Source organism: Pecten maximus, chromosome 7, assembly GCF_902652985.1.
Source record: "Pecten maximus chromosome 7, xPecMax1.1, whole genome shotgun sequence".
Taxonomy (NCBI): domain Eukaryota; kingdom Metazoa; phylum Mollusca; class Bivalvia; order Pectinida; family Pectinidae; genus Pecten; species Pecten maximus.
In genome coordinates this window covers 8,269,482-8,286,347 of record NC_047021.1, presented here as the reverse complement: position 1 = coordinate 8,286,347, position 16,866 = coordinate 8,269,482, and the positions used below count along the sequence as shown (strand labels likewise).

The following is a 16,866-nucleotide window of genomic DNA, read 5'->3' as shown; positions in this document are numbered from 1 at the left end:
GTTTTCTATTATTTACTGGTTTGCCAGCCAGATATTATCACTGTTTAATAAAAGTCACATGTATGCAATTTGTTCAATGAGATAAAAACACATTTTATAAGTTACAAAAGTCAAAATCAAACAAAAGCAATGGTAAATATATAGGTCTGAACTACTGCATATCCACTAGATATGGTTTACATAATTATATATATAATATAGTGTATGAAAATAATTAAATTGATGTTCTGAAAATGCCAGATGAAAATAAAAATAATCTAGTCTCCATACACAGTCATCTGAAAAATAATCATCAGGTAAGGTGTTATTATGACCATGTGTGTACCCATTAGCCAAAGTGTGATATTATCAAATCTGAAAGCAAAAGGCAGAAAGATAGAAAAACTGTATAGAGACATGAACATTTTAACATTTAAAATGTCCAAAGTAGTTGTCATGACAATACAATCCAAGCATCTTGAAAACACAGATCACAACATCCAGGTGAAAATTTAAAGTAAAATGTATATACATATGTTTCCTAATCATCTCTGCCAAGAGTTACTCTGTAGTGTCGGTAGTAGCCTAGTCATTGTGTCTTGTTGTGTGTATATTTATTATACTGCTTGAAAGTCCATGTTTTAATCAATAAGATATGTTAAATATTTCAGGGTCTCATATTGAAAGAAATTTGTGTTAAAGATTTGCCACATCTGTATATCTTAACATGGAATTTTAATGAGTTTCAAGATGTCCAATGTAATTTTGATAATTCCAATGTAAATGAAGATATTACTAAAATACAAAATACAAACCACTGATGTTTAATACAGTTCCGGAAAAATGTTGAAAACAATTACATATACCATGTGTTGATACACTTAAGATTCAGAGGATCTAATCACATGCTCAGATGCTCCTAAAAAGGTGTCTTTTTAGATCATTATACTTCCAAAATCTTAGTGTAGTCAGAATATAAAGGAGAATAATAATGATGAATTATCATTAATATTTTTTTTAAAGAATTTTTCAGAAATATTTATCAATATGTGAACAGTCTATAGTGGTTTTATAATGTTCCAATGTTTATTATGAATTATATTGCATCTTTTAACAGATTTTCTGTATATATTATAATAGATTTGTAACTTTAGTCATACCTGCATCTGAGAATGTATTTTACATAGCTCTCAATATTTCGAAACTTGAAACAAAACAGCAAATGTCAAATTCGAAAGATTAACATTAAACAAATCAAAACACTTTTGCTAACTCAACCTTTTAGTTTACTTTTGAATCTTGTAAGTAAAATAAACTGTCCATTAAAAAATGCATTATTCTTGTGTAATTTGTTGTTTTGAGCTGAAAGAAGAGATTGTTATCTCCCCTGAAAAGAAGGTGCAACAACACCATCTACGTGTGTGAGAAAGAGATCTAGATATTTGTACCACACATGAACAATAGTTAACAGGGGATACATACCTATAGCTTGTAACACTAGTGGAAAGTCTAATAAACAGAACAGCAAAGTATCTATTTATCTACATTGTTAATCACTTATACTAATGTCTAACAGGTTAAATAAACAAAGTTTGAGCATATCATGTACAAACACTTCAAATGATCTTTATGACTGATAAAAGAAGTATTGAAAATAACACTATGTAATAGATCTAAAACAGAATGTTATCTAAAAAATAAAAATACTCCTAAGTGTATATCTAATTTGTACCGTGTCATTTACTTATATGTTAAAGGGATTTTATTACATTACCATCAAAAATATAATAGAAATATGTGACCCCATAGGGATCTTGGTGCCCACCGTTGAATTATCTTTATTGGTGATCAATTTTTTCTGCTTTTCCATTCTTTTCCACTTTTCCTATTAATCATTTGATAACAAGGAAAACCTTTGTATGAAATCTAAGAAAGATCCAAGAAGAACTTTTGGAGAAACAGAGATAGCAACCTTCTTAAAATCCATGTCTGCCTGTTGGTCATTTTGTTTTGTGGATCAGACTCAAAATTGATTGTGCACAAGTAAGGACTAAATGGAGCCTATATGTCAAGTTTATTATAAAACCCTCACTTATAAATTCTCAAGAAGTAGCAATCATAAACGCCAACTGTCAAAATCCAAGATGTCCACTAAAGGCCATTTTGTTTCTGATCAGACTCAAAATCAAATGGGCATCACTTTGGATCTAGGGCAATCAACAAGTGGAGTTTCAGAATCATCCCCACAGTACAAAAATTACTTCTCAAGAAATATCAATAACAACTGTAAAAGTTCACGATGGCTGCTTGTCAGCCATTTCGTTCTCCTGATCGGGACTGAAAATTGCATTAATTGACAAAGTGAACAATTTCGGGAATGTACAAATCAAGTTTGAGAAATATCCTTCTAACACTTCTCAAGAAATATTGAAAAAAACTTAATTCATTTGTAAAGATCCAATATGACTGCCTTTCAGCCATTTTGTTTCTCCCAATCAGAGTGAAAATTGAATTGGCACAACTATTTAAAGGGCCAAGGGAAGCCTTAACTTGTTAAACCTATTGCATTTCCATATGATTAGCAGATCATGTCATAATCACCACAATGAATTTCAGGAACATCTTGATTCTGAGATAGCCTCCAAGAACAAATGTAAAGCTCAGAAGAGGAGAAAACCTGATACAAAATAAAATTTGCTGAAAATTGGATTCAAGTTAGATAGTCTTCGAATAAGCATATGGCATAATTTGGAGGACTTGAAGGACATACAGACAGACAATGTGACTACAATAACACTTTGTACTCCTTACCAAAGGCTTAGATATAGTAATGCAGAAATTTCTACAGTAGCACCAAGCATGCAGTTTATATCAGATGTTGGATCCTCAATAATTTCAATATTACAGTGTATATATCATTCAAATAAAGTGTCTAGATCTACTAACAGCAATGTTACTGTTATCATAAATTTCATCAAAGGATACAAATATTGGTAAAAACATCAATTGATGCTGATTTACAGTACTGTTTGAAACTTAATTATCAATCCAAAATACCTCAAAAACCTTGTAATATGTATAACATTAATTCTGTAGAACACAGTGCACACATAATTAAACTAGAAAGATTTTGACCTATACATAAAATTATATATATCAAATCTTTAAACACTAAAATACATGGGATATATATTTATTTTCTCTTAGGGTGTAATACTGGTTCATCCCATGTGATAAACATTGTGACATTTTCTATGGCTGAAAACTTTATGATTTGATTATGTCTAAACGAAGAATAATGACCTGACATCATGTCAACAAAATGGCCATCTGTCCATAAAAACTTTAATGTCATTCTCTGAAGGCCAGCTGGTTTACATAAAAACAACTGAAAAAGTTTCGGTAGCTTTAGGCAACCTTAGGGTGCCGTTTTCGAGCATCTCCTGTCATGATTTCTTCAAGAACAAAGCATTCTAGAAAATTTTCAAAATGTTGGAATCTAAACTACAGCAGTGTTAAGGTATAAGTATATGATGCTAAGGTATAAGTATATGATGTAAACTGGTGACTGATATCATTGAACAAATTCTGGGTACACCATATAAATGAATCTGTTTTAAGTGGGTTGTAGTCTGTTAGAAACCGTTCTAGATTCTACATAGAAATACAGACATGGTTATGCCTATACTGTATATAACAATATATATATTAGCCTTCAGAAATACAATCAAAGAGTTCCATCATTTCTCAGCCCAACATTTACTTCATTTTTTCCAGCGATTGACAATTAAAGTATGGCAGTCAAATATTAGTGCCTATACATGATATTTATCAGTATACAGTCTGGAAGCCAATTGTTAGTAGCTACAAATGTTTTAATGGGGTTAATGAGCATGGATCGTTTCCTTGTTCATATATACCTTCAAATAAGGTGTCAAAATGAAAGCAGACAGGACACTAAGCTAGATATATTATATAAATTAAACAGAGGCCTTATTAATGAAGATAATACTACTAAAGAACAAAACAGTGCACTGTAACACACCTTTTCTTTTTCCTCTCGGACCTGTGGTAATTGTAAAACCAGAACACTTGAATCAGAAGTGTAACAATCACCATTAAGTGATATAAACCTAGGGGTGCTAAAGCTAACATTGTTTTACAGAGTTGTCTCCCCATATCATAAGTACCGATATCATTAAGTTTCCTATACATGTCATTTGTAGATGGACTCTGACATCTTGGACAGTGTATTCATTAGGAAAATTGAACCAGACTAGTTAATATCTTTACATAACAATTGCCACAACAAGAATGTAAATGTGGCACAGTGCGAGATGTCAGCACCAGCCCACACACTGCAATCTCGCCTGGAACTTCTGTGTTTTTTATCTGTATGTATGAGTGAGATTTGTTCAAGATATTGATAGATTCCTCATGTCACTGACATTAATCAGTGTAATTTCCCAACAAAATGCATAGGAGACTGTTCAATAGTTGGACGGACATGTGGCAGGATCATATACAACAAAAACAGTAATGTCATCAGGTGTATTTCTTATTATACTATATATACTGCTGACTGGCACAGCGTCATGAATCCTCCAGCATTACCAAAGACAAAGTTTCTCAAAATGTGTATAATAATTTTAAACATCATGACTACTCATTGAAACATTAGCCACATATACACATATATGTTTATGAAAAAAAAATCAACAATTTCCATCCTGTGTCGGTTATTTTGTAGTTATTTTTTAGCTGCAGTAAAATGGTACTATAAAATCAGATGTTCACACAAATCAGCATCTCTTTTTTCACTTTAACATATAAATATACACTAGGTATCTGCAAGCAAATCATACAACTTCAAAACAAATAATACTTAATTCTAATGCTGGAAACTAAAATCTGACAACAAACAGAAAGTGAATAACACAGACCTTAATTAAATCACAGACCTTAATTAAAACAGAATCATCTTGTTATATAATTCTAATTTGATAACTAGGGTTTTTAAGGTTCTGACCAGTGGACGTACATGCCAGTTTGTAACCTGTTTGATCTCCCATTTTATCATACATGGAGACCGGCCTAATTGTTTTGTTTGTCATTTAAATCAACTATTCATAGGTCTATTCACTGGGTTCAAATTTCCGATCATAGCCAAGGTCGGTTCAGGTTTGTTTACAAATTTTTGTATATGAATTTTGTATCAGGTCATGAAATCTGGTCTTGAATAACCCTATATAAGTCACTATAGTAGTTCAATAAAAAAGCCCTTTGTGCCAGATGATTATCTATCACGGTACACATACATATCCATAAATTTGTTTTATATGTAAATGTTAAATGATATACACTGAAAAGGTAAAGTCTATAAACTAATAAATTTACTCTTAACAACATTTAAATTTCTAAAAATCCAGTTGTGTATTTTGGAATTTAAAAACTTTTATTATATCAATTTATTCAAATCAATAATATTTGAAAATATGAAAGAAAAAATTTGATTACAAAATTTGAAGCATTATGCTGGAAGTTTACCAAACTGCTATAAAGAACTAGTGTTTCACATAGAATATTGAAGTGTGGTAATTTAAGTTAGCGGTATGTACACTTTGACAAGTGTCAAATGCTTTTCTGCTAACAACAGTAGCTACAAACTGTGACCGCCCTGATGACATAATTAGATCTCCTCGATAGACAATGACTTCTGGATCACTTCATGAACAAATATATAAGCTAAGTTGTAACTCATCCAATTAAACATATTATGTATGTAACTAATTCGAGAGGTTTTATTATATCACCGACAAACATATATATAGTTTACATTATGGTGATCCAGGTCAGTGAACCTGGAGTTATAATTAGATATCTGATATATACTAGGCTCATATCTAATCTGACATTTGAGTGTTACCCTCAGTTTCAAAGGGGCACATGGTGCACTAATAATATGGCATTATTACCACTACAGTAGTCAATCTACAGGTGAAAACAATAAAGAACTCTATATACTGACAGTCATTTCAATTATAATAAGACAGACTATAAATGTACCCTAAGGTAATCATTGTACTTAGGCAACATGCCTGCTGATAAGCCCACCCATTTCAACTTGCAGTTCAGCAAAACAAATGTCATTTTACTGCAATAAGTCAACTTCAAGTCATTTTTTTTCTTTTTTTTTTTGCTTTGGGCCTTGATTTTATTACAGGAAAATACCTGGTAGCTGACATTGCAGAAACATACACCTGTCTGTAAAACAGCCATTGGCGGACAACTTACCTCTGATTGTGTGGACCTCGCACAACACTAGATTTGAACACTTTTTCATACTCAGAATCTTGCATCATCGTGAGGCGCTGAAAAAAACAAGGACAATCTCAGGTGTAAATATATTTACTTATAAACATTCTTCTGGGATATCTTTTATAGACATACGTCCCATGGATACATAGACAGGTCACCTCAGAGGAAACTGATACTTGGTCCACTGACGTTTGTTTCAACCATTACCGTATTTGACCTAATAAGGGCGCCTCTACCTTTTTTCAAGGAAATAAATCTTTGACTGAGTGTCAAAATGGTGTTCAAAAGTAATAATTCATGTGAAATGTTTTGCTTCTTTATGTGTTCAATTTTCTTCAGCAAATTAAGTAACTGGAACACAAGTTTTCGCCACATTTTGTCTATTCCTACAGATGACATGTCAGTGCAAAGAGCACTCGAAACTAAATACACATACAAATAATAACTTACCATCTTTATTTGAAGATAATTAAAGTAAAAGACTTCATTCTTGTTGATAAACAACTTTTGTTCAGAACAGAAAGCTAGTAAAAGACATTGTAAATCAATTATTAGGTCAAAGAAAACGATGTCTGATATGATCTGGGAAATCACCTGTGTCTATAAATAGAATACAAAAGAGTTCCATTTGAACCTAAATGGTGGAACACACGTTCTCTGGTCTAAAGATCAGCTGGCATGGTTTACAAGTTTACAGGAATATTCAAGTGATGTTTAAGTTTAATATATGATAATGAATAGATATCTTCATCTGAATTATTTTTTTGACTGAATATTTTACCGTTTCCACAGCCTTAGGTATTCTGCTATAAGGTATAGTCTGTTTCATAAAACTTCAGAATAACTAATCTTAATAAGGGTGCCCCCACTGTTAATTACCTGCGCCCTTATTAGGTCAAATACAGTATTTTATTGGGTTAACATTCCTATGGCTGTCCTATAACTTATATCTCATAGTAATGTCCACTTAGCTTAGTTATAATATGCAATACTGTTACAAGAGTTTATTCCCCTTGGAATTGATCAATATCTTTACTCCAGATGTAAGTACCCTGGAGTTTATCAATATGTTAACTGTAGAGTTATGTCCCTTACAATTTAATCAATATATTTACTGTAGGGTTATGTCCCCTGGAGTTTATCAATATGTTTACTGTAGAGTTAAGTCCCCTGGATCATGGAGTTTCCAATATATTTACTGTAGAGTTATGTTCCTTGGAGTTTCCAATATATTTACTGTAGAGTTATGTTCCCTGGAGTTTCCAATATATTTACTGTAGAGTTATGTCCCCTGGAGTTTCCAATATATTTACTGAAGAGTTATGTCCCCTGGAGTTTCCAATATATTTACTGAAGAGTTATATTCCCTGGAGTTTCCAATATATTTACTGTAGAGTTATGTCCCCTGGAGTTTATCAACATGTTTTCTCTCTGTAAAGTTATTGCCCAACATCTTGATCAACATCTTTTCTGTAGATTTATTTCCACTGGGATTTATCAATGTTTTGCTACTGGGGTGGAATGAGGACAGTGAGGTTGAAGTATTACAGATAGATCATGTGGTTGGTTTTAAATACTAGAGTACCTCCAAACCAATGCAAGCACATTTGGTTTGGTTGTCAATGTGGCATTCACAACTTCCAAACAGACTCTACATTGAAATCTGGAAAACAAAGTTTATTGCAATACTTCAGAGAAGTAATGATAGCAATGCATTCTCAAATCCAAGATTGCTCCACTTTTTTTAATCAATTTCAAAATTTTAATATGTACAAGTAACTGGGGCCAAGCAAAAGTGCAGCCCATAAAAAGATGTGAACAAGTGATAACCTACTTATTGTAAGGGGTCCAATGTAAAACCAAACAGGATAACTGATCAAATAAATCTGATTTAAAATCAATATCACATAGTAAAAAAAACATATCTATGAAATTCTAAAACATTGCAATACAAATGTTGAAAAGGTCAACAGTTTTCTGTAATATCAGAGAAATAAAGCAGCTGAAAAATAACAGACTGGTTTTAACAGCCATTATCAAGTGTTATATCAAGCTCCTCTTACAGGCTTTTAAATCACAGATCTCAACAGATCTTCAATAAGATGCCTTCTAATCTTCTACAGATATTTCCCATGTAAATCAAACACCTCAATATTTCATATTTAAGACAGAAAGAAAAGCTATAACACGTTCCAACAAACTCCATGATTATTTATACTGTACAAAGAAATGTGACTGTGATCCTGATGTTGTACTAGTACGTTCAAATTAATCACTGCCACCTACTTACTAGTAACATGTATTATAGTGTGTATATGATTAAATATTCCCCGACACAATGTAGACAGTTAAACACAAAGGCCAGAAAGTCATAAAAAGGTAAGGTTGAAAATCAATTCCTTATAGATAAGGGAGGCTTACAGAGTGTTATTGTGAATAAATAAAGGTTGACTTTGTCCTCATTATTGGTACACAGGTACTTCCCAGTATATATATATATACAGTTAGTTCATTAACTGTAACAGTACACATGTACGCCAAGCATATCAGCAGGTTTTTTAACAACTATTTTCTTTTAAAATATCTATAAAACCCTAAATTTGTTATGTACACCTTTTGAAGTTTATAGTCATCAACATATCCTGTGTATGTGTTTTATAATTGACAAATATGATGCTGAGATTCCTTTGGAAGCATAATAGGAGGGAATGAATACAACATTTATCACTAAACTTAATATAAAATACACATATGTCAAACAGATGGAACAATTTCACCTCAAACTTGTTACACATATTCCCAGCATTAAGCCAACCATGCTTTTGATTCTGTGTTTGTGACTATTTGATGTTAAAATGAAATGCATTTTTCAAACTCCCAGGCCCATAAAACTTGATCAGTGTGTATGTGAGTAGTCCCCATAGACATTGTAACATGAATAAGAAATGACTCCATCGTAATGGGCCACCAGCTTGTGTTTACTGGTCGTCAAAATAGCACAGTATAGTGCAGGCTACCTGTCAGATGTGTTCTATCTGATCTAGGGGTAAACAAACATGTCATTTCACGATTAGCTAATTATAGACCGTTAATTGTGTCGTATTACATTCTCAAATACACAGTGTACCAAAAATCCATCAAAAAGCAATTTTGAAATGTGATTCAAAATACACAATTTTATCATAGGATCCTTTAAACCTATAATCGATCTTTCTTTCACTGAAAAAGATTCAATTTGTCATTGCACCAACATTCAACTATTTACGATATCAATCTGATGGTACTCCACAATGTTTTTCCTACACCCATAATGTTAATGGTCAGATGCTACCAGACAATGAATCCTACATTCCTAAAACCAGTCAATGGCTACTAACCCACTATGACTTTCTATTTACTGATGAGATCGCGACATAAATTTCAATCAGGAACTAGAACTGCACCAGGCTGACTGACAATACCCAAGCTGACTGCAGCTTTTCTTTAACCAAACAAGTCTCCACCTACACACCATCTCGTTCATTATGGGAGAATACAAATTAGCAGAATAATATTTCATTGTAGTGTTATTGCACACAAACAAATATAGCCCGATACATTCGGGGACAACAGATTTTCAATAAAGGGACATAACTCCTGTATTAGGAACCACGGCTACAAAATGTCCCCATGCAAATGACAGTTTTAAAAAAACAATTGCTGATGAATGATGAATGTTCTCAAAAAGGCATCACGACTATAACAAGGTGGTCGATCCAGTCATTCAGTACTAACTCATAAAATTTGAAAACAAAGGGACATAACCCTGTCTACAACTATATACAGACAAGATGTTTAAGATGGCGGGGAGGAATGCGGGGTTGGTTATCATAGATCATTGTCCTAGGGTTCCATACATGTAAGTATTAGGCTGTATATAGATATCTATAGAAGTGTGTTTTACTGTATTAGGCTGTATATAGATATCTATAGAAGCGTGTTTTACTGTATTAGGCTGTATATAGATATCTATAGAAGCGTGTTTTACTGTATCAGGCTGTATATAGATATCTATAGAAGTGTGTTTTACTGTATCAGGCTGTATATAGATATCTATAGAAGTGTGTTTTACTGTATTAGGCTGTATATAGATATCTATAGAAGTGTGTTTTACTGTATTAGGCTGTATATAGATATCTATAGAAGTGTGTTTTACTGTATTAGGCTGTATATAGATATCTATAGAAGTGTGTTTTACTGTATTAGGCTGTATATAGATATCTATAGAAGTGTGTTTTACTGTATTAGGCTGTATATAGATATCTATAGAAGTGTGTTTTACTGTATTAGGCTGTATATAGATATCTATAGAAGTGTGTTTTACTGTATTAGGCTGTATATAGATGTCTGTAGAAGTGTGTTTTACTGTATCAGGCTGTATATAGATATCTATAGAAGTGTGTTTTACTGTATTAGGCTGTATATAGATATCTATAGAAGTGTGTTTTACTGTATCAGGCTGTATATAGATATCTATAGAAGTGTGTTTTACTGTATCAGGCTGTATATAGATATCTATAGAAGTGTGTTTTACTGTATTAGGCTGTATATAGATATTTATAGAAGTGTGTTTTACTGTATTAGGCTGTATATAGATATCTATAGAAGTGTGTTTTACTGTATCAGGCTGTATATAGATATCTATAGAAGTGTGTTTTACTGTATCAGGCTGTATATAGATATCTATAGAAGTGTGTTTTACTGTATCAGGCTGTATATAGATATCTATAGAAGTGTGTTTTACTGTATTAGGCTGTATATAGATATCTATAGAAGTGTGTTTTACTGTATTAGGCTGTATATAGATATCTATAGAAGTGTGTTTTACTGTATTAGGCTGTATATAGATATCTATAGAAGTGTGTTTTACTGTATTAGGCTGTATATAGATATTTATAGAAGTGTGTTTTACTGTATTAGGCTGTATATAAATATCTGTAGAAGTGTGTTTTACTGTATTAGGCTGTATATAGATATCTATAGAAGTGTGTTTTACTGTATCAGGCTGTATATAGATATCTATAGAAGTGTGTTTTACTGTATTAGGCTGTATATAGATATTTATAGAAGTGTGTTTTACTGTATTAGGCTGTATATAGATATTTATAGAAGTGGTAGTTTCTCTTTTATCTCAGACGTCAAATACATTACACATTATAGACACAATGATTTGTGGACAACATTTTAATGGTTAAGGTTTAACAAGAGGAGAATTGATAATCAATGATATACTTACAATAAGGTAATTACTCCAGGCACTTCGGATGAGCATTAACATGGGTGAATGTAGATTCAGCAAATATATATTTAGAATTGTCTTTCGCTTTTCAGGAATTTCCAATCCCACAGCGGAAAGTCCATTTACCGACCCTCCCAAATCAGAATATGAAGCATTCACTAAATTGCTAAAACAAAAAAGACAAAATAAGGAATTAATATCAAAACAGTCAATATTTACATTGGCATATTTTTGTAGAAGAAAATAGGTTTTTCTGTTTTGGATTGAGTGGGTCCCTATCATTAAGGCATGTTCAAAATTTATGATGAAGTGATGAGGATTTTTTTTTTTTAATTGAAGTGGGTCAAAGGGATGCAAAGGCAGAGATATAATATACAGATACATAGACGAAAGATACAGTTAATAAAAATCAGGGGTTTTAATCATACTTAATATATAGATTTACAAAAATTTACATAAATAGGAAAAAATAACAAAATCACAGAAAACCAAAGGAAGCAATTTTTCTAGAGAAAGATCAACACTAGAAGGTCCATTTCATAGAAAAGGTATATAACTAAATGTTTGCTTTAATAAATGTCGATTCAAGATAAAGACAAATAAAAATCCAAAATCAGACATTACAATCACAAAATATTTTGTCAATGAAGAATTTAACAAAACTTGAAATTGATTTTTTTTTCAAAGTATTGATTGATCATGACTTGAGGAATAGTTAGATAATTATATAATAAATATCTATCAATATTTTATAGTCAAATATTGAACACGAAATCCATGAAGTAATTATCACAAAGGAAAACAAAAGCATACATTTGAATGACGATATGACAGCATGCAGTAATTATAAATAGGTAATTATATATATATATATATAGTCAATGCAGTAATAAATAGGTAATTATATATATATAGTCAATGTGGTTTTTTCCTGTATTGATTGTCAAGTAACAATCCATATAACACAATTATCAACACATTATCACAAAGGGGATGTGTATAGTTACAGTTTAGTAGCATTCTGATGCATTATCTACTGTCTACAACTGTGACAAAACAAAAAATTCCTATGACCACCACCAGAAAAAAAATCTGTGTTGAAATGTTTGATATATGTACATGATTATATTGTGTCTTTGTAAGAAAAATGTTTACATTTGTTTACGGATATAAAAAGAAATCAATTGATTTATTTAATTATGTGATTTGTTGTCATATGAAGCTGTATCTTTATACATACTTCTTTTGATCTCTTCCATTTACACAACAGACATGTACACATACACACAAGTACAGTATATAGAGCACAGTAGAATACAGCATTGTAAACATACTAAATGTATATGTTTACGTTTATAGATAGCTAAAAGTAAAAAATTCTATAACTATAACAGTATAACAAGGTAAGAAAGCATATGTAAGATAATTCCAAAATGGTATCTAGGAAAAAATGACAAGGACAAATTATCTTTATAAAGATTCAAACAGAAAATTGTCAAAGCTAACTTTGAGGAGATATATATATTGCCAAGTGTTTTTACAAGTAAGCCTGCTTAAATTTGTCTTGTGATCTATACAAATTATGATCCAATTTTATTTTTCTTGTTTCATCCAAAGGTACTTAGTGTTGCAATGGTCCCTCAGTATATTTACAAATATCTTTTTTTGGTGGTAAATTATACTCAACCTGATTAAAATCTGATCAATGTTTGCCTTTGTAAAATGTAAGATTTTGGCTGTTTATCACATCAAAACAATACAATATCAAGACTGCTTTAAATATCAAAAAGTTGGGATGACTTAAGGTTCATTTTTGTGACATCACAGGTATAAGTTTAACCAAATTTCTAGAAATCTCCATGTCCACATTAGGCCATTTGAATGACTTCTGTCATTAAAATTAAAACAACCATAAACGGCTTAAATTTGATATTATTGTTATCATGTGATAGTGCTAGAAACAGCCAATCATAGATTTACTTATATAAGTTGAATCAGCCAATCATAGCTTTGCTAAGTGTTATCATATGATAATTTGAGCCAGAAAATCATATCTTTACTAGTAGTGTTATGATAATTAGAATCAGCCAATCATAGCTTTGTTAAGTGTTATCACAAGATAATTAGAAGCAGGCAATCATGGCTTTGTTATGTGTTATCATGTGATAATTAGAAACAACCAATCACAGGTTTGCTAAGTGTTATATGATAATTAGAGTAAGCCAATCATATCTTGCTTAGTGTTATCATATGATAATTAGAGTCAGCCAATCACAGCTTTGTTAGGTGTTTATCACATGATAGTTAGAAGCAGCCAATCGCATCTTAGTAAAGTGTTTTCATGTGATAATTAGAAACAAGGCCAATCACAGCTTTGTTAAAGAAATATATTAGATATTCAAAAATAGAGTTATACCAGAAAAAATGGATTCATTGAGTGAGACAAAAATATCATATATTTCAGCAAAACTAACTCTGTGAAAGCTAGACAAAAGTAAGACAGATTATCAAATTAATATGAGTAAAAAGAGAAATATAGTATATATCAAATCAAATGAAATGAGAAATCTTCACAGTACTCTATGAATTAGCGAGAAGCAGGTCAAGACAATATCAAAAGATGTCCCCAGCAAATTGTCCAAAGTAATGGCCTGGACAACAGTTAATTAAGCTATTATGTGAGAAATTATTAATTATTGAATTAAATCTAATTACAAGTTTGGAATCCTGATCAATACAACATCAACAAGAATGAACTTGGGTTGACTGGCACTGTGGGTGATGATGATGGAAGTCAGGTGAAAAGAAATCAATAAGTGATGAGGAGAGCGTACAGGTGTGAAACCCTGTAGTAGACAGCTGATAATGGGTTAACAGGTTGTACCAGGGATTCAGACTAACGTGAAAATATGTCATTACCGCACAAACTATCAGGTTACTACAGAAACAGGGAGTAAAGTTTACTGTGGGGTTTTACATTCGATCAGTAATGAGTATGTGTTAATGTTACAGTCAGATAAACATGGTTATATTAACACTGATTACAAGCTAGCAAGACTAACATGACAACATCAATAGAGTGAATGATGATATGTTAACTCCTGACCATAACAGTTATTATAATATCTGACTTTCTATCAATTTTACGACATCTATTGTAATAGACCTGCCCATGCTTAAGTTCAGGTAATCAATCGTTATTGCACCAATGCACGGCATACTGATCGTAATAATTCTTCCTACGTGTACTTTTTGTATACATCTCATTTAAGATGTACCAGCGACACATGTTTATGTCACACTTAAAATTTACCTGTGATACATGTATACTGATAAGTCACACATTAGATGTACGAGTGTCACAGGTATACCTGTGATACATGTATACTGATAAGTCACACATTAGATGTACGAGTGTCACAGGTATACGTCACACTTTAGATTTACCGGTGACACAGATATACGTCACACTTTAGATTTACCGGTGACACAGGTATACCACTTTAGATGTACGAGTGTCACAGGTATATGTCACACTTTAGACATACCTGTGACACAGATATACGTCACACTTCAGATTTACCGGTGACACAGGTATAAGTCACACTTTAGACGTACCTGTGACACAGATAATTCTGATATACGTCACACTTTAGATTTACCTGTGACACATGTATACGTCACACTTTAGATTTACCGGTGACACATGTATACGTCACACTTTAGATTTACCTGTGACACAGGTATAGTCCACTTTAGATTTACCGGTGACACAGGTATACGTCACACTTTAGATTTACCGGTGACACATGTATACGTCACACTTTAGATTTACCGGTGACACAGGTATAGTCCACTTTAGATTTACCGGTGACACAGGTATACGTCACACTTTAGATTTACCGGTGACACATGTATACGTCACACTTTAGATTTACCGGTGACACAGGTATAGTCCACTTTAGATTTACCGGTGACACATGTATATGTCACATTTTAGATTTACCGGTGACACAGGTATAGTCCACTTTAGATTTACCGGTGACACATGTATATGTCACACTTTAGATTTACCGGTGACACATGTATACGTCACACTTTAGATTTACCGGTGACACATGTATACGTCACACTTTAGATTTACCGGTGACACAGGTATACGTCACACTTTAGATTTAAGTCCCTTTTCTGTAATCTAAATTGGGTTTCTATACAAACATCTTCTTTTTTTTTTAAATAAATTCCAGTAATGTGCTATAATTATCAGACAAGGTTATGTATGAAACTTTTCCTCGAAGTTTGAGCTCAAAACTTCAAAAATGAATTATAATTGTTATAGGGAAAAAACATACACATCATTTCATATATTTATGTTTAGAGTTTTGATCAACAACTGAATGATTTTAATGTGTTAGATTGAGGAGGGGGACAGGAAAGCAGTAAACTATCTCTGAATCTATTACAGAAATTGACATATTTCTAATCTAGTAAGACTACATGTATTGATACAGTGCTTCTACTGTACGACAGTTCAAGGTCACGAGCGAAAAAAGATACCGACAACCTCAATATATAACAATAAAGCGGAAAAAAAGGGCTATATGTCAACAAAAGACTAAGATATGAAATTATAGAGATCAACTATATACCCAAGAAATGTCGGATCACGATGAAAAAGCCTGGGAAACAATAACAAAATCAAATTAAATACAAAATGTTACAGTCTAATCATAAAGTACTAATTTAATTATACTGTAAATAAATCTTATAAACAGAATCTCAATACTGACACAGGTGGAACAATTACAACCTTACCAAACCTATTACACAATTTACATTGTAACTCTAAACAGCAATACTTCAGCTACAACATTCTAATGTCTGTTGTGATATGTGATTCATTCAACTGTGTATTCATGCAATGTATATAGGTGGTTATATGTATATAGTCATAAGTCAATATCTTTTTTGTAACATGCAGTACATGACTATCTTTTAATTTCCTCATTCACTGAAGTATACAGAAATGTTAAGTATGCAAAACCAAAACTCTAAGTGACTTTGTCACGTCTCTACTGCATGGTATAACTAATTACACACATACAGCCACCACATTGCATGTATCATCAATATAATCCTATAGTATGGTAATCCTATATTTTTGAGACTTTCTAGACCTGTTATTACATAATTACCAGCCTAAATAGTACGACTACAATTACAGCTTTGAGTGTATTATCAATCATTAGAAGTGTATTAATTGTCTATAATTAATCAAGTCTGATCACTGA

At 32.0% G+C, this 16,866-nt stretch overlaps 1 protein-coding gene across 5 annotated transcripts in view; it reads right to left on the bottom strand.

The window, feature by feature from the left end:
• Nucleotides 1–16,866, bottom strand: part of LOC117331510 (uncharacterized protein C12orf56 homolog) — a 47,269-nt gene that overhangs the window by 15,986 nt on the left and 14,417 nt on the right. For 2 of the 5 annotated variants that reach the window (XM_033890252.1, XM_033890253.1), the window contains exons 3-5: nt 11,573–11,741; nt 6,274–6,350; nt 1,462–1,488 (exon numbers count right to left, since the gene is read on the bottom strand). In XM_033890252.1, coding sequence (XP_033746143.1) covers nt 1,462–1,488; nt 6,274–6,350; nt 11,573–11,741 — 273 coding nt within the window. Of the gene's footprint in view, nt 1–1,461; nt 1,489–4,024; nt 4,046–6,273; nt 6,351–11,572; nt 11,742–16,224; nt 16,255–16,866 lie in introns of all 5 variants that reach the window. The other 3 variants (XM_033890250.1, XM_033890249.1, XM_033890251.1) reach the window with 3 other exon arrangements.